We start from the raw sequence: 23922 nt of genomic DNA on the forward strand, positions 1-23922 counted from the left end.
GAGAAATTGCCCCCATGAAGCTAGATGGATGAGATGATGAAGGTGTTAATCATAAGGAAAAAGAAGGAAAAGAAAACAACATTAAAAAAACTTATAAACTAATTATTACATGATACGTATACAAGTTACCTGATGTATCGTTTTGGTAACCGGTTAGGTACAATAAAAATTAATGGGGTGCAAGGTAGATTATTAACGGTTAACCGTCAAAACGTTGGATTATTGAAAACAATTTTTCCTTGTAATTACTTTGTCCGTCACTTTTGTTTTTTTAGTTCATTTGACTTTTCACGATCTTTAAGATACGACTTAAAAAGTAAATATCTCTAATCATACAAGGGTAAAAAAATTAAAAGTTGATATTCTAAAATATGCATTAAACTAAATCTAACAAAATCCTATATGACTATATTATTTTTTACACGTTACAAAAGACCATGTTAAAACTTTAAAAAGTTAACCCCAAAAATGCAATGAGGCAAACATTAGTGCTTAAAATTTATACTTTTATTTCATATTTTATATATTTTTTAAATGTTTACTCCATCTGTATTTTATTAAAGGATACACTTTTATCAGCACGTAGTTTTAGGAGAATGAGTTGAATTTCATAAAATAAGATGAAAGTGGGGTAGTGAGTGAATTATTTATCGTAGTAAAAAAATGATGTGAGTAAGTGTGGAGTAGACCACATGAATGAGAAAAATACTAATATAATTGGAAATGGGACCAAAGTGTATCCTTTAATAAAATATGGCCGTTTATGAAAAGTGTATCATTTAATAAAATACAGAGGGAGTTATTAGAGTCTGGTTAGTTGAAGATTTTAGTAGGTTTGAGTGAGTTTTATCATTTACGGTTCGGTTAATCGGCTTACTTTATAGTATATTCACCAAGTTTTACTTAAAACTGAAGATGGGTAGTCTAAGGCTAGGGTGTGTGTTTCTTGATTCAGGTAGTCTGCCAGTTTTTCTTTCCTAATAACATAAAAAAGGAAAATTTGTAAAAAAATAATCCAACATTTGGTATTTCTTCTAAAACAAAACCCAATTTTGAGTAATTTATGAATAATCCAATGTTTAGGAGATATCTTCCCGAAACAGTTTATTTTACTTACAACCTTAGTAGCAGGTTAATATATTGTTTTTAGTTTAAGCATGACATATGTCGCTTTCTTATTTGTCTGGATTTTTTCTTTTGTATTAAAAAAAACTATTTCCCCTTCTCATTCTCTCTTCTTCACTGGAACCTCAGTCTATCTTCCCCAGTGCCACAATCGCCCGACACCAAACTCATTGCTACAAACCACCCAACTGGTTCTCTTTCTCTTTCTCTGCTTCTCATTCTCTCCAGAATCACTATTGCATCTCTTTCTCTCTCTCCTCTTCCATGAACCCACCGCTACCACCTCCTTTAGACGCTGGATTTTAATCCGGCTACCAATTAAAACTCCATTGAATCTCTTGCAATTGTTACAAAATCAATCCAAAATAAAAATCCCAACAACTCTCTCGGTTTCGTCTATCTTTTTTTTTTTTTTTTCTATCCATCATCAATCATCATTACCCCCTAAAAACTTTCTTCCCGAGCAAATGGTTGAGAAAATTCTCTCTCCACTAGTTTTCCTTCGTCAATAAACCTCTGTATGTATCATCAATTCATCATCAACCACCAACAATTAACATCTGACATGTAATTCGGTAATTTCAACCATAAATCAACAACAACCCAAAAATCAACATCAGACAACAAAAAATCAATGTCAAAAAAAACCTAAAATCAAAATAGAAAAAATTAACAACCAAGCTCATACTTCCCACCACTCTCGCGAAAATTCTCCGATTACTATGATTCTCTTTTGTATACGGTCGCCTCTTTGGTGAGGAGAGAGCATGTAAGTGGTGAGAGGGGGAACACGATCTACAAGCAAGAGAATAAGAAGGAGATACGATGATGTTGGCTTTTCTGGTGAGCCGCCATTAATGCGGAGGAGAAAGAAATTGGGTGGGGAAGAAAGGGTCTCCATATATGGGAGAGGAGAGGAGAGATAAAGGAGGATGGGGAACAATGAAATAGAATACAACTAGTTAGTGACCCGGGCGATGCCCCGAATTTTATTATTTTTGTTATTCGGTCTTTGTCCGGTTAACTGTTGTTTTCCTTGCAATACATTATGTATTTATTTTAATTTGTTGCCATATTACAGAATGTCCTCTAAATATATGAGGGTTTCCAGAATAATCTCTAAGTTCCTATACTTTTTTTTCAAGTATTACTTGATTGGTACTCCGCATAAAACTTTATTTTTTTCTGGGAATTTTTTGTGTTTTACCACCTAAGAAAATTCCAAATTTTTGTTTTCCCACCTAAAAATCTCAAACTTTTATTTTACCACCTAAAAATAAATTAAAAAATTATTTTACCGCCTTTTATTAGCAAAGGTAACTAAATCGTTATTGGACGCACTCCAACGGCTAGCATGACATTTCCCTTAAAAGTTCCACGATGTCTTTAAGCATGTTGTATAATATAAGTTTGTAATTTATTAATTTGGAGATTTGAAGTGCAAAAATGGGTGGTGCGAATTGAAGAGGAGTAAAGAATAAGGTAAAAAATTAAATGAGAAGGAGTACGTAAAGAACAAAATCGCATAAATTGGATAAAGAATTGGGTGAAGCTTAATTTGTGAGCTTCACTAAGGTGCCGTTAACTTTGCCGTTAAACGGTGGTAAAATTAATTTTTTATTTTATTTTATTTAGGTGCTAAAATAAAAGTTTGAGATTTTTAGTTGGTAAAACACAAACTACGGAGTAGGATTTTTTTAGGTGGTAAAACAAAAACTTTCCTCTTTTTTTTTTAATTCACTTATATATAAACATAATAAATTTCTTAAAGTATTAATTATTATAAATTAAATAACAAAATATATACTTTTGGAAAAACACATAATTGTAATAGCTAAAGAAGTACGAATTAGTGTGACAATCAACTTTTTTTTAAAAGTATGATCTGAGTAATTGAGAAAGATTAAGTAACAAATCTATAATAGGTTATTTATTATTCAAATATATATTGGGCATTGAAGTTTTAATATTTATTAAGAATGAATTTTCTCTTTTTTCATTACTTTAAAAGTCATACATTATATCATTGTGGAGATGGTTAAAACTTCACATTATGAATGAGAGGTCATGGGTTTGAACATTAAATACTTACATTTTTGTGATCATAAATTTGAGTAATGCTTGTGTGCACATGACATGACACATCGTCATTTTATTGGCCAAATCACAGTGACAGATGGCAATGTGCCATTGCTTGCCTTGGAGATTTAATAATAGCTAGTATAGATGTTTTAAAAAATTAATCAAAATTAAATAAATTTAAACCAATAAGAAAGAGACACGTGTCATAATTACTTATTATTCCGGTTACCCATCGATCAAGACCTGTTTTGGAAGGATATATCCTAAATGTTAGATTATTCATGAATAACTCAAAGGTGGGATTGTTTTTAGAAGAACGGGTAAAAGTTGAATTATTTTTTACAAATTTTCCTTAAAAAAAAGCAATAGTATGCCAAAATTATTTTTCAGTGAAGCCTTGCGTTGCTATAACTTCTTTATAAAGGCGAGCTTTTAGTTGTTTACCTCTAAGCACCTGGATAAACTTTCAAATTCTAAAGAAAAAAAATTGACTAATTTCAGTACTTCCTCGGTTCCTCAAAAATATTGCACCATGGTTGACTTTTCGCTTTTCTAAAACATATTTTTGTTGTTAATATCTCGAATTATATACAAGTAAAAATTATAAAAAATTGATATTTAGAAAATATATATCGATATGAATCTAACAAGATCATAAATGACTACAATTTTTCTTAGGTATGAATCACAAAAGATGATGAGAAGTTTTGTGTGAGACCGCCTCACAGGAAATACCGCTTTGCTGGCAGCCATGTTGGCGCATGTGTTGACGTCATCATGTAATTTTTTTTAAAAAAAAATTCTTTTTTTGAAAATTTTTTTTTTTGAATTTTTTTTTTCAGGCTTAACTAATTGGACTTCAGCCTTAACCTAATTGGACTTCAAGCTTAACTAATTGGATTTCAGGCTTAAATTTTTTTTCCCGATTCGAAATTTAAATTTTCAATTTTTTTTGGGTACTAACTAAACTAGTGTAAAACATAACTAAAAGTAATAAAACCATAACTAATTGAATAACAAAATAGTTAAGGTATAAAAACAAATAGTTAAACTTATGAGTCGATTAGTTATTAATTTTAAACAAACTTATTATTAACTAAAACTCATAAAATCTTAACTAATTAGTTGCAATGCTTAACTAATTGATTTCATTGCTTAACTAATTAGTTTCAGTGCTTAACTAATTGGTTCATTGCTTAACTAATTGGTTTTGTTGCATAACTAATTAGTTTCGTTGCTTAACTAATTGGATCTCAAACTTAACTAATTAGTTCCATTGGCTAACTTAATTAAATCCAGTGCATAACTAATTGCTTCCAGTGCTTCACTAATTGGTTGCATGGTTTAACTAATATGTTACATTACTTAACTAATTTATTACATTGCTTAACTAATTGGTTCTGAAGCTTAACTTATTAGTCTCATTTTTAACTAATTGATTCAATTGCTTAACTAATTATTTTCAATGCTTAAAATTTTGTATCTTAACTAAAACTCTGAAATTCGTTATCTGAAACTCAAAAATACATAACTAAAACTCAAAAAATCTTAACTAAAACCAAGAAAATCGTAACTTAAACTGGTAAAATCATAACTAAAACTCGAAAAATCATAACTAAAGCCCTGAATGGAAACTCAAAAATACTTAACTAAAACTCAAAAAACCTTAACTAAAACCAAAAAATCGTGACTAAAACTTCAAAATTCATAACTAAAACATAGAAAATCAGTCTAGCAATTCCACTAAGAAGACCATTATTTCATAATTATAACTAAAACTAAAACCTAATTATTATTCTTAACTAAATACAAAAAAAAAAGTGTAACTAAAACATTATAATTCTTAACTAAAACTAAAACGAAACTAAAACAACTAAAACACCAATATATTCGACCAACATCAACAACGGTCACAGTGCTTCCAGCTACGAATCCTCAGCCTGTAGCGATTCTATCACAATAATCGACATCACACCGCAGCACCAACACTGCACAACCATCAGCCAGACCGCCACCATCGCAAAGCCTCCTCCTCCTGTCGGAAACAAGAACAAATCAATTACATCCACATAAACTGAAAAAAGAAAACCTAATCAATCCAATCTAATCGACACCAAAAACCTAAAGGATTGACAACAAAAACCTAATCAATTCAACCGAAACGAAACAAAAACCTAATCAAATCAAAAACAAAATCGCAAGAGTTGACCTAATTACATCAAAAATCAAAATCCAAAAACTCCAGCATAAGAACTTAATAATTTCATATAAATAAAATGAAAATCTACAGATTGTAGAAAATCTAACCTGTTTTGAAGGCGGAATTCGGTGGCTGAGGCGGACGACCTTGGTGGCGAGATAAGGCCTTACCACCGTTATCGACTTTTCCTTCTTCTCATTCATTCGCCGCTCTACTCCCCGCTTCTCATCTCGTCGCAGCCACCGCCGATGACGCTGAGGCCGAAGCCGAGACCACAGCGGCGCCGCTGTTGCGAAGCGAATCGCCGCCTCAGCTCCTTCCTTCCCCCATCCCCACGGTGCTCCTCCTTCATCTCCATTCCTCTCTTCTATTCTTGCGACGACAACGACGAGGATGACAGCGGCGACGACGAAGACCGACTGCGGCGGCGGCGGCGGCGAAGATTTGGTAGAGAATTTAAGGGAGGAGAGAGAGCCAGATCCAGAATTATGAGGGAGGAGAGTGAATCAGATTTTGAGGATTGAAAATGGTAAACTTTTATTAAATATTATCTCAACTACCCCCTTTCACATAGTCGTCCCCATGCACTCTCCCCCTACCCCTTTACCCCTTTCAAAATTTGACACATATCCCTATCTATATTAAAAATAATACTTCACTATCAACTACCATCTAATTAAATAATAAGTCAAATACTTTGTATTAAACTCTGTGTCGGTCAAACCGGTTCAAGTATTCCGGAACAGAGGGAGTACTTCGTACGAAGTAAAACTAAAGCGGATTCATCAAACCAATTCAATCCTTCCAGCAATTTCAGCAAAATAATACAGACCGCAACCTGTAGTAGCTAACTAAAACTTCTCCAACGGCCATAAATACTAAATTTTAGATACATTATGTAAAACATTTACACTAATACTTCTGAATCAGCATGAGCTTGATAAATATCAAAGAGATTCCGCAAACTGAGGGGCGTCCAGATCAATTTCTTGTTTCATAATACAGTTCATAAACCACTCACTGTTGAAAGTTCGAACCCCACTCTTCACAGCTAACAATGCTTCCTCCATGTCTTCTTCACATGCCACAAAAATTGTTTCTGATTTTCCATCTAGTTTACCAAAACCTACATTTACCTGCATTTAGAGTATGAAAACACTTGACACTGAAATCTGAAATAGATAATAAAGCTATTCGCAATACTAGAAACCAGGCAATGTAGGAAGGACAGCTTTTTCAACACTTTTGATGCTTTGAACCAGCAAAAAGACACTATTGGGGGCTTCCTGTCACGCTGAGTACAAGGTGCAGACTAGGACTATAAATAGAAATCAGTAGAGTGAAAAAGAAGAAAATACTTAACTTGGAACTCTTGTTCACTTGAATACAAAAAGAAACTAAAATCACAAACTTTTATATAACCATTTTGCAGGTAGCTAAAACAACAAAATATTTCAACTTAGTAACTTCTAAAGTGAATTGACTTGTTACCACATGATTAAGAGCATGTTTATCAAACACCTAAAGTTTAGACTTCAACCTAATAAAATATTTTATTTTATTTTTTCTCTCTCCCCAACATCAACAACATTTAACACCAAAAATATCATAAAACAAGATGACACTTGTCACTCCCATATGCCACTATCTCTAAAATGTCATTTTGCAATTAAAAAAGATTAACTTATTTGGTCCCCCTATGCCCCATGTCAAGCCCTCCATGCATGTAATTGGTTTTCCATTGAACACTAATTCTTGAATGGTTTTACTATTTTTTGTGGTGCAATTGAATGGTTTTACTATCTCTCTTCCTTTCTCTCTCATCTCTCTCTACTTATTTTATTATTTTTTTATTCAATTCTCTAGCACCTAGCACATGTTAGTTAGCCTAGCTAAGCATGTTTTCGCAGCTGATGAGGCTCGATCATGTGACCTCCAAGTCACAAGGTGAGTTCCCCACTCACCGACTCCACCAACTTATGTTGGTTAGCTTCCTGAGCCGTTGCTTTGACCTTGTTTATACTATAGTTGCTTATGTTACATCGTCTACTAAAATGCAGATGACTAGTGGCACATGAAAAGAGAACTTCATATTGGAAAGAAAATTCAACTCAATCACCGGGCTCCATTCACTTTACCATAGATAAAATGCATCAATAGGTTTACCATAACTAATAAACGAGTTCTAAGAATTTATGCCTTTCTCCTATTATCTGTCAATCTGTCATTAAATCTTTACTATTGATCCTTGACTGATTTGAACTTGAGCATATAATAATTGAAAACAACCACAGTGGTCCTTTTCAATAATGTGATTACCTATGAAAAAGCAAGCAAGTAAAACAAAATGTACAGTTTCTCAACTCATGACAGCCTAAACAATAACCTCGCCTTTTAATGGAGTCAAACTTACATCACCACCAGCAGATTTGACAATGGCTGATAGCATCTTAATAGAGGGATGGACATGAGTTGTCACGCAGATAGTATATCCTTTGAGCAATGCTCGAGGATTTCTTCTGGCTCTAAGAACAGCTTCTTCTAGATCAACCCTGGACTTCATCAAGTAGTCCTCATCCTTGAGAAGGAAGGGAAGTTCATCTGCAAAATTTTAGATGCCATAACATTTGAAATCATGAGAAATGCTCAGGAATGACATATAAATGGCCATGCATGGCTCCGACTACAGCCATGCACATGGAAGCTCTGCCCAGAAGGAATCAATAAAAATGTTTTCCCAATGAAGACTCACCGACAAATCTGCCTTTCCTGGAACTTTCTTTTAGCCAATTTGGTGACAGTATCCAAGCCCTGCCAAACTCAAACATGTGGTACCTTTGTGATATTTGTATTTAAAAGAGAAAAAATAAATCCTTGAAACAATTAAATAGAACTACTCCATCTGTCTTATATCACTATTCCTCATTGGTTAAACATGAGAATTAAAAAGAAAGTAGATAATGTGCTGGAAAAACTGATTTCACAAACAACCCTGTATAATGTATACATTAAATTCTACAGTAGAAAGGTACTATAGGGATAATGATAAATGAATTACAAATACATTATGAAGGAAATGTGTCCTTCACCCAAGGTGCATTAGTCTAATACCAAAGTTCAGATTAATTACGAACTATTAATTCAATAAGATCAAATGATCGGAACAGCTAGCTGGAGCAATGCTTTCGATCAGTGAGTTCTAATCTATATTAGGCTCACAGCTTACTCTTGAATGAACTTATAAGGTCACACCAATGGCATGTAACAGATCATCGGATTAAATGAATCGGAAATTCATTTAATAGTATTTCGGGAATTAGTTCGAAAAAACATAAATATACGATATGACGTTGGATCAGAATCGTATATCGTATCGCGAATATTTGTAAGCTATGCGAAACGAATAATCGTATCGTACGACGGTGATTCGTAAAGTACTATACGATAAACAATAGTCGTAAGGCGTTGGTCGCGAATACGAGCGAGACGAGACTGCCGGCCCATCGAGCCAAGCACGCAAGGCCCAACGAGCCAGCAGCTCGCCAACAGCGAGAGCAAGCCCGCAAGGCCACGGCTGGGCGCGCACGGACAGCAGTGATGGCAGCAAGCAAGCAGCGAGGCCCACGGCCCACGGCTGCGTTGCCTTGTGCGCGCTGCTTCGTGGGCTTGTGCGTGTAGCTGGCCAGTTGAGGCCTTGTGCCTTGGCCGGTTATGTTATAACCTTAGGGTTATAACACACCATCTCTCTTAATGTTTTTCCAACAACATACAACACAACTAATTCACGTAGTTCAGTAAAACCTAATCAAAGATAAACCCTAATTTTCTCTTTGCCTCCGTTCATATTGTTCTTCCCTAAAAGCTAAAAACTCTTGAGTGACGTCTAAGCTGCGAATCTCAAGACGGGTCTGAACGTGTCGACGAACCAAGTAGAGGAACGCCATTTGGAGTTCTTTGTTCGTGTTCGTGATTCGTTGAACTAGGAAAAACACGCTACGAATGTAAGTTTGCTTAATCTGTACTTTATACATGCTTCCTGGCTTTGGGGATTATTCCGCTGGTTAATATGTATTTACCTGTATTCCCCTAGACATTACATTAATGCTCAGGAACATTAGTTGGGGCATCGTAATATAGACTCATGTAATAAGTACAAACAATATTTAAAGGATGAAAGAAGCACCACAAAATAAAAGGTACTTTGTTATGCTCACCCTGAGCATAAAGCAGTGCAGAAGTTCAATGTTATTCTGACTTTTCCTACGAGAACATGGGTGCATACACTTCCATCAGCAGTAATAGCTCCACCAAGGTCTTCTATTATCTGTACCCATAACATCAATGTGTAACTAAACTTGACAAAGTAGGAAACATAGCCATGAACATAAAGTAGAGATTCGTGTTATAAAATAAAACTATAATCATAAATGACAACAATCAATTTAGGTGTTATAGGGGAAGTATGAAACTGTCTACAAAATGATTACTTGAGCCACCAGCTATAACATTTGGATTTTACCTGAATTTAGAATTTAGACACAAAAACAGCTTCAAAAATGAGACATGGTATATATATTATCTCCACAATTATTTGTCATTTACTTAAAAATATACACACCTTTGTAAGATAGTCTTTTTTAGGTCCATCAGCAATATCCATCAACATGATATTGAAGTACTTTCCCTTTCCCCCAGATTTATCACCAGCCATTACATCATCTACAGTCTTGCTCTTCTTAGTTAACATATTTTCTTCCAATACCAAGGAAGCCCCCTTAGAAGGAGAACCATCTGTGTCATCCTTGTTTAAATGCAAAACAGAATCTGAAAATGACTGATCAGATACATGAGCAGCCTTCACTCTTTTGGAGTTCAATGACGATGAGGAAGTTTCCCAAATCCTTCTCTTTGTATTCCGTTCATAGGTTGAAGAGATTTGTTTGGCGACCTCTTCGGTTGATACTGATTCACCTATTGCGCCAGTATCCATTTTCTCATAGGTAGTCATACGCTGGTGGCTTGAAATTCTCTCTGAAGATCAAAAATGAAAACATTGTAGTTACGTGATTACAAACCAATCTTACCAAGCGACGGTAGGCGAATACCCAGATAGATACTTCCACAAAGTTGCATCACAGAAGAAATTAATGTGTTACACTATCAGGCATTCAGGCTATCAACTTGTAAAGGCCATTTAAAGTTTTTCCCTGGTCTTCCTTCCAACATTTCATTTCATGAACTTCACAGTAAATCAATTTGTCCAAAATGTCAGGAAAGGTAAAAGGGAGAATCCCTGCATGCACCCTAGGGAGAGGTTTTAGTTGAATTTTGATTTTCCTTAAAAAGGAAAAGCATCTCTTGTTTACAAAAGATACTAGAAGAGTAACCGAACACTGCATTTGAAAAACCCCATAATGCTAAAAACGATATTTTCCCAAATATGGGGGGTGAGAAGGCAAACAGCATCCTCAGAAAATGCAGGCATGCCATGCAGTTTGTCTCTGAACTCACCATTTAAGTCTTGTTGCAGGTTTTCTTGGCCATTCCCAATTGCTGATGCAGGAGACAAAGCCTGCCCGGTACCAGCTAGGCTGTAAAACTCTTTAGTTGATGAGGTTGATTTCCTGGCTGAATTCCAGCACATCTTTATTGACTGAGCCCCAGTATCATGGAGATTCTCGTTTAGATGAGTAACCATGAGTTTTGAACCACCAGGAAAGCATAGTGCCCGGCGTATATCTGCCCTGATCGGTAGCTTACGAGGAAGCCTACGAGCTCTACCTTTAGAGTCCACCTCTGCTATTGATACAAATCCCTGCAAACATATATACATTTTTAAAAACTTGTGCACACATAATCTGCCTTTGACCAATAGAGAAGCAACCATGATGGCAATTGACTACATGAGAACTTGAGGTATGCTCAATAAACCTCTCCTAATTCTCGGTCTCGGGAATGGGATAAAGGTGCCAAATCTAATATAATTAAATCCTGTTGTAATTTTTCAGCTACTGCATTATTGGACAGCCACTATCCCAAAATCCAACGGAGAGTTCTCAGTAAATGAACCAAACTCACATTAGCAAACAGAAAATTGAACAAGTGCATAAGGCAGTAACTTCTACCATCCACAAGACCACGAGCATTTACAAAGAAAATAAAGTATTAAAGAATACCTGTTTATGCCAAAATCCTTCCGACTCTTTGTCTCCCCAACACAAAACTGTTGATATGCCAACATCCTTGAGTCTCTTTCTTAATTCCATGTACAAAAGTCGACCTACTCCCTATACACATCCTTCAATTATAAGCAAGGTGATGGTAGAATTGGCCAAATTTGATAGTAGTAATTTAGATTGTAATAGAGGAACGAAGAAAAATATAAGAAAATAATGGTATTAGAAGTTCAAAACTTGAAATAAGAATATAATCTTTTTTCTTTTCCTCAAATACAATGATTCTCCACGTAACTTTAAATCCATATTTTTACTGTTAAAACATTTAAGCAAAGAAGCAGCAATGTCCAGAAGACAGCATATACTCTGAAGGACGACACCAAAGAAACAATAAATTCCCAGTTATGTTAATCCCTATTATACAATAGTTTCAGGATCTGATCATCAAACGCCAAAAAATAGGATCAGCTATCACATACAGAAGAAAAGAAAATGAGAAAGTCACGAGCACACGACTACTCAACCTTCTGTTGACATGACGAACTGACAGCAGCTACTGGAACTTCAGCATACTGTGTATCAGTTGGAATGATTTGATAAGTAATTGCTGCAATGACCTGCAAATAGAAGTGAAAAATAAGACTCGGAAACAAACGCAATCAAGCTATCCTTTTAATCCATTTATAGAACCACAACCTCTTAACGGAAGTCAGAAGTCAGTAACTGCAATACTTTACCAGCATTATTTGAGCACATATTAGAAGCTAAGTGGAAAGAAAGAATAGAACAACTCATTCCAAGCCCCACAAGTCCCTTCATTCAACAAACTAGATAATCAACAGATAGAGAATTTGGTCAATGTACATGCATAATTATACAGTAGTTGCTTAGGGAGCGAAAACTGCCTCCGAAAATATTGAAACTTAACGAGCTTCAAGCATATGCAGCAAAACAAATAGGTCACCACCATTCCACCAACACAACTTTGAAGAGTCAAATGGCAATAAATTCATAAATCTTTCATTTAACAATTCAGCATTGGCCAATCTGTTGGAGCAGTTTACCTCGGCTGTGTCTTCTAAACACTTCTGACGCAATGCCAAAGTGCAAAACTTCCTGGAAAAAGCCAATTAAAATTCAATCAAAAAACAGAAGTTAACTTGTGGTTTATATATCATCGACTACCTAACATAGGTTAATGAGTTAACAGTCAGTTTGGTTTCCCTTCGGCCTTCTATGTTATTGAAAAATAAACGTCTGGGATTGATTACATAACACGAGAGAGGAAGACAATGGGGTAATCCAACCAGATGAAGAAATAAAAATGTCAATAACAGATGATAAGAATAACATACCCACTTGAAACACATTTTTCAAGAAATGATGATTGTTTTCCAGTGTTAGCAGCATAATTCATGGCAGGCAGCTCCTTCGTGTATAAACTTAAGATCTCCTGTACACAAAAGAGTGCATTGAAGTGCATTTACTTTTATACAATCTAGGTAAGTTATCCAATTATGGCAAGGCTGCAAAAGGAGGGAAGGGGGGCCAGGAGAATAAAGGGGCTTATTAGCGGAACATGGGGGTAAATACAGGCATAAAGAAATGAAACGTGTCACAATTCACAAAGACCATAAACATGGAATGTTGTAATCTTTGACAGGCAATACTTCTGGTACTGCTTAAGCAGTAGATGATTCTAAGTGGTGTCAAGGAATTTTAGAAATTCGATGTCTCAAATGAATACAACAGTGGGTGTAAAGAATACTACATTTATATGGTTGCCTAAGATTCTTCAGTGTGCTCGATTCAATTCAATAAAAAATCATTTTTTTATGTTTTGGGTAGAACATTTCAACATCATTTTAAATCTGTGTAACGCTCCCATAAAATGGTCTTCTACCAAAAATTCAAGAGCAAAACTGACTGTATTGAAACTCCTGACGACCAACCAAGGTCCTGGATGTGAGCAAAGTCTTCCTTAGTTCCTTTAGCTGCTCTCTTAGACATCTTCTCTCAAGTAGTTGGTTTGAGGGCATTTATTCCGTTACCCCTGACCTTCTTAAAGAAATAAGGGGCAATTGATTGAGTAACACAATCTTTTAAAACTAGTTCGAACGAGAGAAATAAGATCCTTGATCTTGTCTATTTCACTTTCTGAACTCAAATCACTACCATTGAGTAAAACTTTCTCTAAATTAGATAACTTCATTACTTCTTGCTTATACTAAACCAACATTCCATCTATAGACTTCTTGAGTTTTACTACATAATAGGACTATTGTAAATTATAGTAAATTTTGGTATTTACTATCTTAAAAATACAACACTTTTGTATTTACTACCTTATGAAATTTTTATTTTAAATTACTACCTTAAACTTCCAAAAAAAATTATTTACTACCACTTTACAGTTTTCTTATTTTAAAGTTAAGATATCTCTTTCATTTCTTAATTATTTAAAGTGATTCAAAGTTCATTATTTTCCTTTTTCTATAGGGATTTTATTGAAAACGACATTTAAAAAAAATTCGTTTGATAATTCACAAATATTTTAAAATTTTACAAATAATATTTAATTTTTTTTAACCAGTTACAAAATGTTAAAAGCAAGATCCCTATGGAATCCTTACACATAAATGGGAAGAATGAGTTTTAAATCACTTATAATGATTAAGAAACGAAAGAGATATCTCAATTTTAAAATGATAAACATGTAAAGTGGTGGTAAATACAAAAAAAATGGAATTTTAAGATAGTAATTTAAAATAAAATTTCAGAAGGTAATAAATACAAAAGTGGTGTATTCTTAAGGTAGTAAATACCAAAAAATCCTAAATTATAAAGTGACATTTTTAATCCAAAGGGGAGGGTATATGAAGCATATCTAGACAAATCTTAACTAATTAAATAAACGAAGGTAAATTATACCTGAAGCAATGACTTGGTATGACTACCAGCATCTTTAGGGTTGATAAGCAAGAATTGACAATCCACAACAGAAGTAGCTCCCTCTTTATTCTCTTAACATACCAACAAAAACAAAAGAGAAAATAAATGAGTCAAATGATATAGGTTGTACACTAAATCCAAAAGTAGTAATAGTTATATCGATAATGTTTATTTGAAAACTAAAAACATAATACTCGAAACCATAGAAAAAAAACGCGGATGCGGTCGCGATTGCGGAAACGGTCGCGTTGTCGCGGAAACCGCTTGTAACGGATGAATAGAACGGATCGCGGCTGACGCGGTGTGATTTTTTTGAAAAAAACCACATTAGCATGTCTAAGCCTTATTATTACATTTTTAGTCTAAAAAGTATTAATCAAATCCTAATATAAGTGAGTATTATATTTTGTGAACAAATAAACACATGAAATATCATGTTTCATAAACTACATAACTAATTACAAAAATAATTTTGGTAAATTTATGTAAAAAAACGGTGTAACGGAGAAAAAAACGTCTAACACGGCGAGTCACCGTTACGTAACGGACGACGCGGGGAGAAAGACGTGATTTTTGTCAAACCGTAACGTAACGGGTTTTCGCGTAACGGCAAATCCAAAATAGGTTACAGAACGGCCGTTACGTAACGGAACGGCCGAGTTTTAATTCCATGCTCGAAACTACTTTTTGTGGTTTCTATATTTTAACAACTAGATTTTAGCCCGTGTGATGAACGGATTCCATTAAATTGTTAAGTATAAATAAAACTCCTATATATACCAAGTGCTATATTTGATTAGATTAGTTTTTTATTTTGGATTGAATTTTATTTTAGATTTATTTTTTAATTATTAGAGTGTTTGATTTTGTATGAAGTTTTATATGCGTAATATTAGTAATTAATTACTCCCTCCGTCCCAGATTCATTTGTTACACTTTCCTTTTTCTTCCGTCCCAGATTAGTTGTTACACTTCTAAATTAGGAATGACCCTACAATTATTATATTGTATCTCTTTCCACTAAATTTTTTTGTCCCCCCACCCTCTCTCATCCGATTAAGAATATATCACACTAACTCCTATCACATCTAATAAAATAACAATTGATAATCAAACAATCACTTATCATCTAAAATTTTGTGCAAAGGTAAGTGTAACAACTAATCTGGGACGGAGGGAGTAATAAAATTATCTACGTGGCACTCGACTTTTTTAATTCAAAAATAATTTTGAAATCTAATTTTTCATTGGCCGAAACCATTAGAATTCCTATGTGGCGCTCTAATATTGGATTATTGTTTGATTTTGGATTGAATTGAATTTTATTTTAGATTAGTGTTTAATTTAGGATGAACTTTATTTTAGATTTATTTTTTAATTATTAGAGTGTTGGATTTTGGATGGAGTTGTATATATTAGTTATTAATTAAAATATCTATGTGGCACATAATTAATTATCTACGTGGCACTCGATTTTTTTAATTCAAAACTAAATTAGAAATGTTATTTTTCATTAGCCGAAACTACTAGATTTCTTACGTGGCGCTCTAATAACTCAGCAAATATGCCTATATATATATATATATATATATATATATATATATATATATATATATATATATTGGATTAGTGTTTGATTTTGGATTGAATTTTATTTTTTAGATTAGTGTTTGATTTTGGATGAATTTTATTTTGGATTTATTTTTTAATTATTAAAGTTGTTTGATTTTATATAGAATTATATATACATTAGTAATTAATTAATTAAAATCTCTATATGGAAACAAAATAATTATCTACGTGGCAATTGATTTTTTCAATTCAAAAATAAATTAAAATTTTTATTTTTCATTGGCTGAAACCATTAGATTTCTTACATGGAGCTCTAATAATTCAGCAAGTGAAGAGCTGAGTTTATTCTAATAAATCCACTTTTGGTGCTCCCTTTGGATTAATAAAATACCTTCCACACTTATAGAATAGAAAATATAATGACAACATACTCAATAGGAAAGCCTAAAGAAGCATTTTAATAAATCTAGCCCCTAAAATAAATTCTTAACATTTTAATCAATCTATTTATATGCGTTCGGCTCTATCTAACTTATTTGTTTCTTATTTTCGCACGCATCGTATTTATATTATACATTTTACATGTTATTTCAGGTTTAAATGTAATAATACAAATATGTTTCTTATATTTGCACGCATCGCATGCATATAAGACTAGTACCAGGTTCAAATGTAATAATACAAATATGTTTCTTATATTTGCACGCATCATATGCATATAAGACTGGTACATATACATTAGATAGATTAACCGATAAAAAAAATTATTAGAACAAGCCCTGAGCAACTTAGGATGAGTTTATCCCCAGACTCACTTCCAATTTTCAGACTCTGCCACATAAGCTTTCCACTAACTTTTTTATTATCCAGACTCACATAAGACTCACTTTTTTTACACATTATCCCCAGACTCACCTCATACTCACCTAACTCCTAAAATAATATTTTATGTATATATTTTTTTTGGTACATTTTCTAAATTATATTGAAATTATGTTTTCTTATATAAAACAAATGAACAAAGTATATTGGATGTCGGAAGTGGATTCAACACTAACGGGTGTAATGAAAGGATGATCGATATTTTGACTAGTATGAGTGGATTGAGAATTTGATGTTTGGAGAAATGGGTTAAATTTTCCACTTGCTCATTTCTCATATTCTGGGATTGATTTTTTTGTTTTTGGATAAAAGTATAATTAGATTTTTTGGGTGAAATAAGATAAATTAAGTTTGAAGCTAAAGTGAAAAATAATATAATTAGTTTTTTTTTTGGGTGAAATAAGATAAATTAAGTTTGATGGTGTGGCATGATTTGATTGGGGAGAGAAAAAAGTGAAGTCTTAAGTGAGTCTTGAGTGAGTCTTAAGTGAGTCTTAGATTTTTAAACTCACTTCAAAACTTGGTGTAGTCTTTTACCACATTATCTCAAGACTTAGACTCGAGACTCACCCCAAAACTCCATTTAAGACTAGGGATAAACTCACCCTTAAATAATCAGAACTTCAGTTCATAATTACCTTAAGCTAACCAAAATATTGTAAACCCTAACAAAGCAGTCAAGCTTATAAAAACTATACCATTTTCCACAATTTTTCGGCTCTCGTTGGCATCTTCCATCACTGTCATTATTATTTATCAACAAACATAAATTAACAATCAACAATGAAATATAATTCATAACATTTTCAGTAAAAAAATCATTTTTTAACCTGAAATTTTGATTTTGATATTTTTCGAAGCGGAAATAAGCAGAGAACTCTGATTTGATTCACATTTGAAGCTCTTAACAGCTCCATCAACGAAAACCTCGCAATTTCCTGAAAAGGTTTTAGCCAAACATAATCCAAAAACATAAGAAAATTAGAAATTACTCACAGAAACACGAAATGAGATGAAATTAGTTGAATTTTAGGGTTATAGGATGATAAGAATTAATTTTACCAATTGAAATCGGAAAAAAGTTGGAGGAGGTTGAAGGAGAGGGTTTCTTCCGCGCCATTTGAGTAGTTGAGACTTGAGAGTGTTCCTTCTGAAAATGTTGAAAAGTTAGGTGATGGCGGAATGCCGGAAGCTTCTTATACAATTTAGCGCCAAAGCTTCGGGTACATGAATAGTTGGGCATTGGGTAGAGCGGGCAAAAACTGACCCAACCTACCAACCCGACCCGAACTCAACCATTAATAAAGGGTTGAGTTAAGAATTTTCAACCCGTTTAGTTAAACATGTCAACCTATCGTAACCCATTTATTAAATGGGTTGGGTCAGGTTGAAAACTTCAATCCAAAAGCAACTCGTTTAACCCGTTTAGTTATTGGATCACATGTTAACTCGTCAACCCGTAAACCAGTTAACCCTCCCAACCCAACCCACGAACCTGTTAAAACATGAATTACTGAAATCTTTGGGTTTTATGTATTTGGGCTGTAAGTCATAAAATCATTTTACTTTAATCATTTGTATTCACTATATAATTGGAGACTTCCACCCACTTTCTCATCCTGTCACCTTTTCTCTCCTCTCTCACTCTCTCGGTCTTACTCTCTAACATAAAACTCTAGTCTCTCACTTCGCCGATCGCTGATCACTTTGCTTCCCCAGTTGCCGCTTACTCTCCTTCCCCGGTCATCCGCTCGCTCTGCTTCCCCGGTCACTCTGATTCAAGTAAGTTTTTTGACATTTTTGTGAAACTTTCATTCGAAATTTAGAGTAATGTTTTGAAACTTAAATTAAAAATTTTGAGTAATTTCACGGGTTGTTTATTTTGTGGTATGATTTCTGGGTATTTGTAGACTAATCGATCTTGTTGTGAATTTATGTTTGTTTTGTGCAATTTTTGCTCATATTAATTATAGAAATATTGTATGCAATTTTTTGTGATTTTGTTGCGAATTTTTTTATGGTAATTTGGCCGCCACAATATAAAAATGTGAGCTAGTAGAATGTTGATTTTATCATGTTACTGATCTATTGTAAATTTTAATTGAACTGCAGTACATTGTCGAAGGTGGAAGATCAATTTGATGTGCTTGTGGATACTCCAACCTCACCCTGCTTCACCAGGAACTCCAACAAGTTTGATGCTTTGATAGGGGTAGCGCATTATAAACTAGCGTTGAACAATTATATATGCGTTTGTATTTGAATTTTAGTTTTATGTCAAGAATTTTGGATTTGGTAATGTACTAGCCTTAATTTCAGATTTGGTGACATATTAAGACTTAATGATTTGTAATAGGGCATTCATTAATGGAAAATATTGCCAATTTGAGGCTTTTTTTTTATTTAACAGATTGGAACAGGGCAGGTTAGCAGATATTTTACAAAGAAAAATAAATAAATGGGTCAGCAGGCGAAATCAGGTTGACCCGTTTAATTTCAAGTTGGGTTGGGTTGAAATTTTGAACCCGTTTAACTAGATAGGTTGGGTTCGGGTTGGGGAAATTTCAACCCGTTTATAAACAGGTTGATCTGATTTCGACCCAACCCGACCCATTGCCAACTCTAGCCTTGGGCATTTACTTTTGAGTTTTGAACATAAGCAAATTTTTTGTTGTACACGTGGTTCTACATCCATATAATACGATGTCATTTGATGTTGTTTAAAGATGAACATTAATATATACTGGTACGGAAATGAACATTTATTTATTTATCTGACAATAAACATTTACTATTTCGGAAATGAACATTTACTATTATGGATATGAACATTTATTTATTTATTTGGAAATGAACATTTATCTACTCATTCGAAGATGAACGTTTATCTAATTATTTGGGAATCCTCATTTATTTAACCAATTTAGATAAGAACATTTACATATATTGTGCAAGTAAAACATGTCAAATAACATATTTTACCAAAAAAATATTGAATATTTTAGGCATTGCCTACGTAAAATGGTAGTACTTGAGTTACAAGATATTGGTACAAATCATCCTCTTAGATCTTCGATCTTAAATATTGTTTTTGATGTAGTCTCGAGTTCTGATACTTTTGAACGTGTCTATGAAATATGATTTGAACACAATATTTGACTTTCACGGTTTCAATTTCCTCATTGTTGTAGGCTGAAAATGAAAATAGTATGTAATTTGATAGGATGATCACAGCTACTTTAAAAATGAACATTTCCTGATTTGGAAATGGTGAGCACGCAAAATATTTAAATGATAATATACAAGAATAATAAATGTGAATAAAAAAATTTAATAATAAATATGCTTATACTTGAACATTCAACCTTTTATAAATGTACATGCTCAAAATGAATTTTTAACATGTTTTTGAACTGTTATCATATAAATCAAGCACTAATAACATAATAAATCATTTAATAAATGAACATAATACTTATTCAAAATGAAAATACACAATTTATGTATCGTTTACTAAAATCAATATCAAAATGTGTTAGTTTTTGAAAATGAAGAAATAACTTATATAAAAAAACGAACTTAAATGTTATATATACTACGCATTCACATTATGAACATCATACCTCTTACTTTTCCATAATTTGAACATAAAACTATATAACAATGAACATTTCATTATTAGAAAATGAACATTTTTAAGTTCCACAACATAATCAAGTTAATTAACCATCATAATTTAAATCTTTATAATAGTGGAGTAGATGTGAACATCATTTTCTGATATTACGTGCAATAAAAAAAGAACATTTTATTCTTAGACTATAAATATCAACGTACAAGTTCCAAACCTTAATAAACAAATTACATGTATTTAATTTTAATAATAAAATGGATATGAACACATCAAAGTCTCATAAAATGAACATAACCATATGCAAATATGAACATTTTGAAAAATTCACATCTGAACATAAAATATCTAGATCAGATTTTTTCTAAAATATAAAATACAAAAGTATTTGCAAGATAGATGACAATGTTATAACAAATCCCAAATCCCCAAAATGTTGGACATGCAGTGGGCGTTGTTAGCAGGTTTATGTCAAAATCCATTTCACTGCTTCCCAATGAACTTTTCCTGGATTTGACATAAACCCGCTAACAAAGCCCACTACATGTCCAATATCTGGTCTTGTACAAACCATTGCATATATCAAACTCCCAATGGCTGAGGCATAAGGAACCTTAGCCATATAATCCTTATCTTCCTTTGTCTGAGGGCACTGATCCTTGGATAACCGGAAGTGACTTTCCAAGGGTGTACTAACTGGCTTGGAGTCACTCATATTGAATCTCTGTAAAGCACGTTTGATGTACTCTGATTGAGATAATTGCAAAGTACCTATATGCTTATCTCTTGTAATTTGCATTCTAAGAATCTTCTTTGCTGGACCTAAGTCCTTCATGTCAAACTCCTTTGACATTTGTTGCTTCAACACTTTAATATCATCCATATTTAAACCTGCTACTAACATATCATCTACATAAAGTAGTAAGATGATATAACTGGACTGATATCTTTTAATGTAGCAACAGTGGTCTGCGTTGCACTTCTGGAAATCTTCCTTGTGCATAAAGCTATCAAACTTTTTATACCACTGTCTCGGGGCTTGTTATACAAACTTTTCTTAAGTTTGCACACCATATTTTCTTTCTTACTTTTTAAGAAGCCTTCTGGTTGATGCATATATATCTCTTCATCCAGATCCCCATGAAGAAATGCAATCTTCACATCTAATTGCTCAAGATGAAGATCTTCAATGGCAACAATACTCAACACTGTTTTGATGGTATTGAGTTTCACAACAGGTGCAAAAATCTCATTGTAGTCAATTCCTTCTTTCTATTGGAATCCTTTGACTACTAATCGAGCTTTGTATCTCTTGGAATCATCATGCTCTTTTTTCACTCGATATACCAATTTATTGTGAAGGGCTTTCTTACCTATGAGTAACTCAACTAGTTCACATGTCTGGTTTGAGATCAAAGATTGCATCTCATCTTTTATTGCATGCTCCCACTTGCTAGCATCACTGGTCTGACATGCTTCATTATAGCATTCAGGCTCTCCCTCATCAGTCAATAACAAATAATTCATATATTTTCTGTTTGGAACTTGTGGACGAGTATTCCTCCTCAATATTGGTGCTGGACTAGAAGGTTGTGGCATGTTGGACTGTGGCATAGTGATTTGTCCAATGGATTCATGTTGTTGAGGTTTCCTTACAATTGACTTTGGCATTGTACTATCTGGGACAAAATCTTCATCAACAAACATCGGCCCACTTTGTACTGAGTCGTTGGCGTTAGTTTTGTGTCTATCCTTGTACATAACTCTTTCATTGAAAATCACATCTCTAGTATGGATCACCTTTTTGTTTTCATCATCCCAGATGCGGTATCCAAACTCATCCCCACCATAGCCAATGAAAGTACATTTCTTAGATTTGGGATCAAGCTTATTCCTACCTTGATCACTAATATGCACATAAGCTACACGTACAACCGAATACCTTTAAGTGAGATAAACTTATCTCTTTTCCACTCCATACCTCTTCTGGTATTTTGTATTCTAACGGGGTTGATGGTCCTTGGTTGATCAAGTAAGCTGTTGTGTTGACGGTTTCTGCCCAGAACTGCTTCGGTAAACTAGACTGTATACGAATGCTTCTGGCTCTTTCTGTCAACGTTCGGTTCATACGCTCAGCTACACCATTGTGTTGAGGTGTACCAAGTGCGGTTCTCTCCATCCTTATTCCATTATCATAGCAAAACTTCTTGAACGTGGTGTCTTCATATTCACCACCATTGTAAGTTCTGATTTTTTTTGATTTTCAGACCTGTCTCATTTTCAACCATAGCTTTCCATCTCTTGAAAGCTTCAAACACTTCAGATTTATGTTTTAGAAAGTAAACCCATACCTTTCGAGAATGATCATCAATAAAAGTGACAAAGTAGTGCTTTCCTCCGATGGATGAATTAGTTGTTGGTCCCCAAATATCAGAGTGAACAAGCTCCAACTTTTCCTTCTTTGGGGTTCTACCACTAGTGTGAAAGCTTACCCTCTTCTGCTTTCTAAGTATGCATTCCTCACACATGTCTACTTCAACAGACTGTAACTCTGGAATTTTCCCTTTCGAATATGTGGCCAAGTCTTTGGTGCCACAATTTGGAATTTTCATTTCCCGCTGCAATTGCAACTGAACAACACGCCCCTACTGTCATATAAAGAGTACCACTCTTTTTACCATGCGCAATTGTCATTGCACCTTTTGAAATCTTCCAATTATCACCTTGGAAGTTTGTAGTGTAGCCTTCGCTAGCCAACTGCCCAAGTGAGATCAAGTTTTTTCTTAGGTCGGGAATATGCCTGACATCTTTCAGCTCCCAAACTGACCCATTTAACTTAATCTTCACTACACTTTACCAACAATATCACAAGGTTGATCATCACCAAGGTATACTTTCCCAAGGTTTCCAGGGACATACCTTTCGAAGATTTTTTTTTTCGAAGTAGCGTGGAATGATGCTCCAGAGTCTAACACCCAAGACTCTTCCTTGCTCTCCAGAGAGCATATCAACGCATCATCTCCGTCCAAGGTAGAAGTGATATTTGCTTCTGCCTTAATTTTTGGTGCACTCTTGCACTGATTTTTTGAGTGCCTGATCTTCCCACAATTCCAACACTCGATAGTCTTCGAGCTCGTTGATTTATCAGGAGTCCTTGATTTTGATCTCCAATTTCTGGATTTACCTCGATATCTTGATCTTTCACGTTCATTCCTTCTGGTTGTATTTCTTCCTCTTGACTCTGTATGCAATACTGAAGAGGTTGATGATTCACCCGACTCTCTCCGTCGGATCTCTTCACT

The 23922-nt window shown here is 33.9% G+C and overlaps 1 protein-coding gene and 1 long non-coding RNA gene across 3 annotated transcripts; one reads left to right on the forward strand and one right to left on the reverse strand.

The window, feature by feature from the left end:
- Nucleotides 1-6083: 6083 nt before the first annotated feature.
- Nucleotides 6084-18202, reverse strand: LOC110791546 (uncharacterized). Of its 2 annotated transcripts, XM_021996297.2 has the most exons (14): nucleotides 18052-18202; nucleotides 17820-17927; nucleotides 17688-17729; nucleotides 14515-14606; nucleotides 12939-13036; nucleotides 12648-12699; nucleotides 12108-12200; nucleotides 11584-11694; nucleotides 10919-11222; nucleotides 10026-10438; nucleotides 9622-9731; nucleotides 8160-8218; nucleotides 7821-8008; nucleotides 6084-6543 (listed from the first exon to the last, which is right to left on the reverse strand). In XM_021996297.2, exons 1-14 carry the CDS (start codon nucleotides 18107-18109, stop codon nucleotides 6355-6357), a joined length of 1917 nt encoding a protein of 638 aa, XP_021851989.1. In that variant the 5' UTR covers nucleotides 18110-18202; the 3' UTR covers nucleotides 6084-6354. The 2 variants fall into 2 exon arrangements, with proteins under 2 accessions (XP_021851989.1, XP_021851990.1); XM_021996298.2 differs by lacking the exon at nucleotides 17688-17729.
- Nucleotides 18203-18445: 243 nt separating this feature from the next.
- On the forward strand, nucleotides 18446-19391 carry LOC110791545 (uncharacterized). Its single transcript, XR_002534112.2, has 2 exons — nucleotides 18446-18771; nucleotides 19102-19391. It is a non-coding gene; the product is annotated as an uncharacterized lncRNA (long non-coding RNA).
- Nucleotides 19392-23922: the final 4531 nt, after the last annotated feature.

Source organism: Spinacia oleracea, chromosome 1, assembly GCF_020520425.1.
Source record: "Spinacia oleracea cultivar Varoflay chromosome 1, BTI_SOV_V1, whole genome shotgun sequence".
Lineage (NCBI taxonomy): Eukaryota > Viridiplantae > Streptophyta > Magnoliopsida > Caryophyllales > Amaranthaceae > Spinacia > Spinacia oleracea.

Excerpts from the sequence above, each read along its gene's own strand:
- LOC110791546 (XM_021996297.2), bottom strand. The coding sequence starts at position 18,109 with ATGGCGCGGAAGAAACCCTCTCCTTCAACCTCCTCCAACTTTTTTCCG. Across the intron at positions 9,732-10,025 it reads AAAAAGACTATCTTACAAAG|ATAATAGAAGACCTTGGTGG; the intron begins GTGTGTATATTT and ends TTATGGGTACAG. Across the intron at positions 8,219-9,621 it reads TGCACTGCTTTATGCTCAGG|GGCTTGGATACTGTCACCAA; the intron begins GTGAGCATAACA and ends TGAGTTTGGCAG.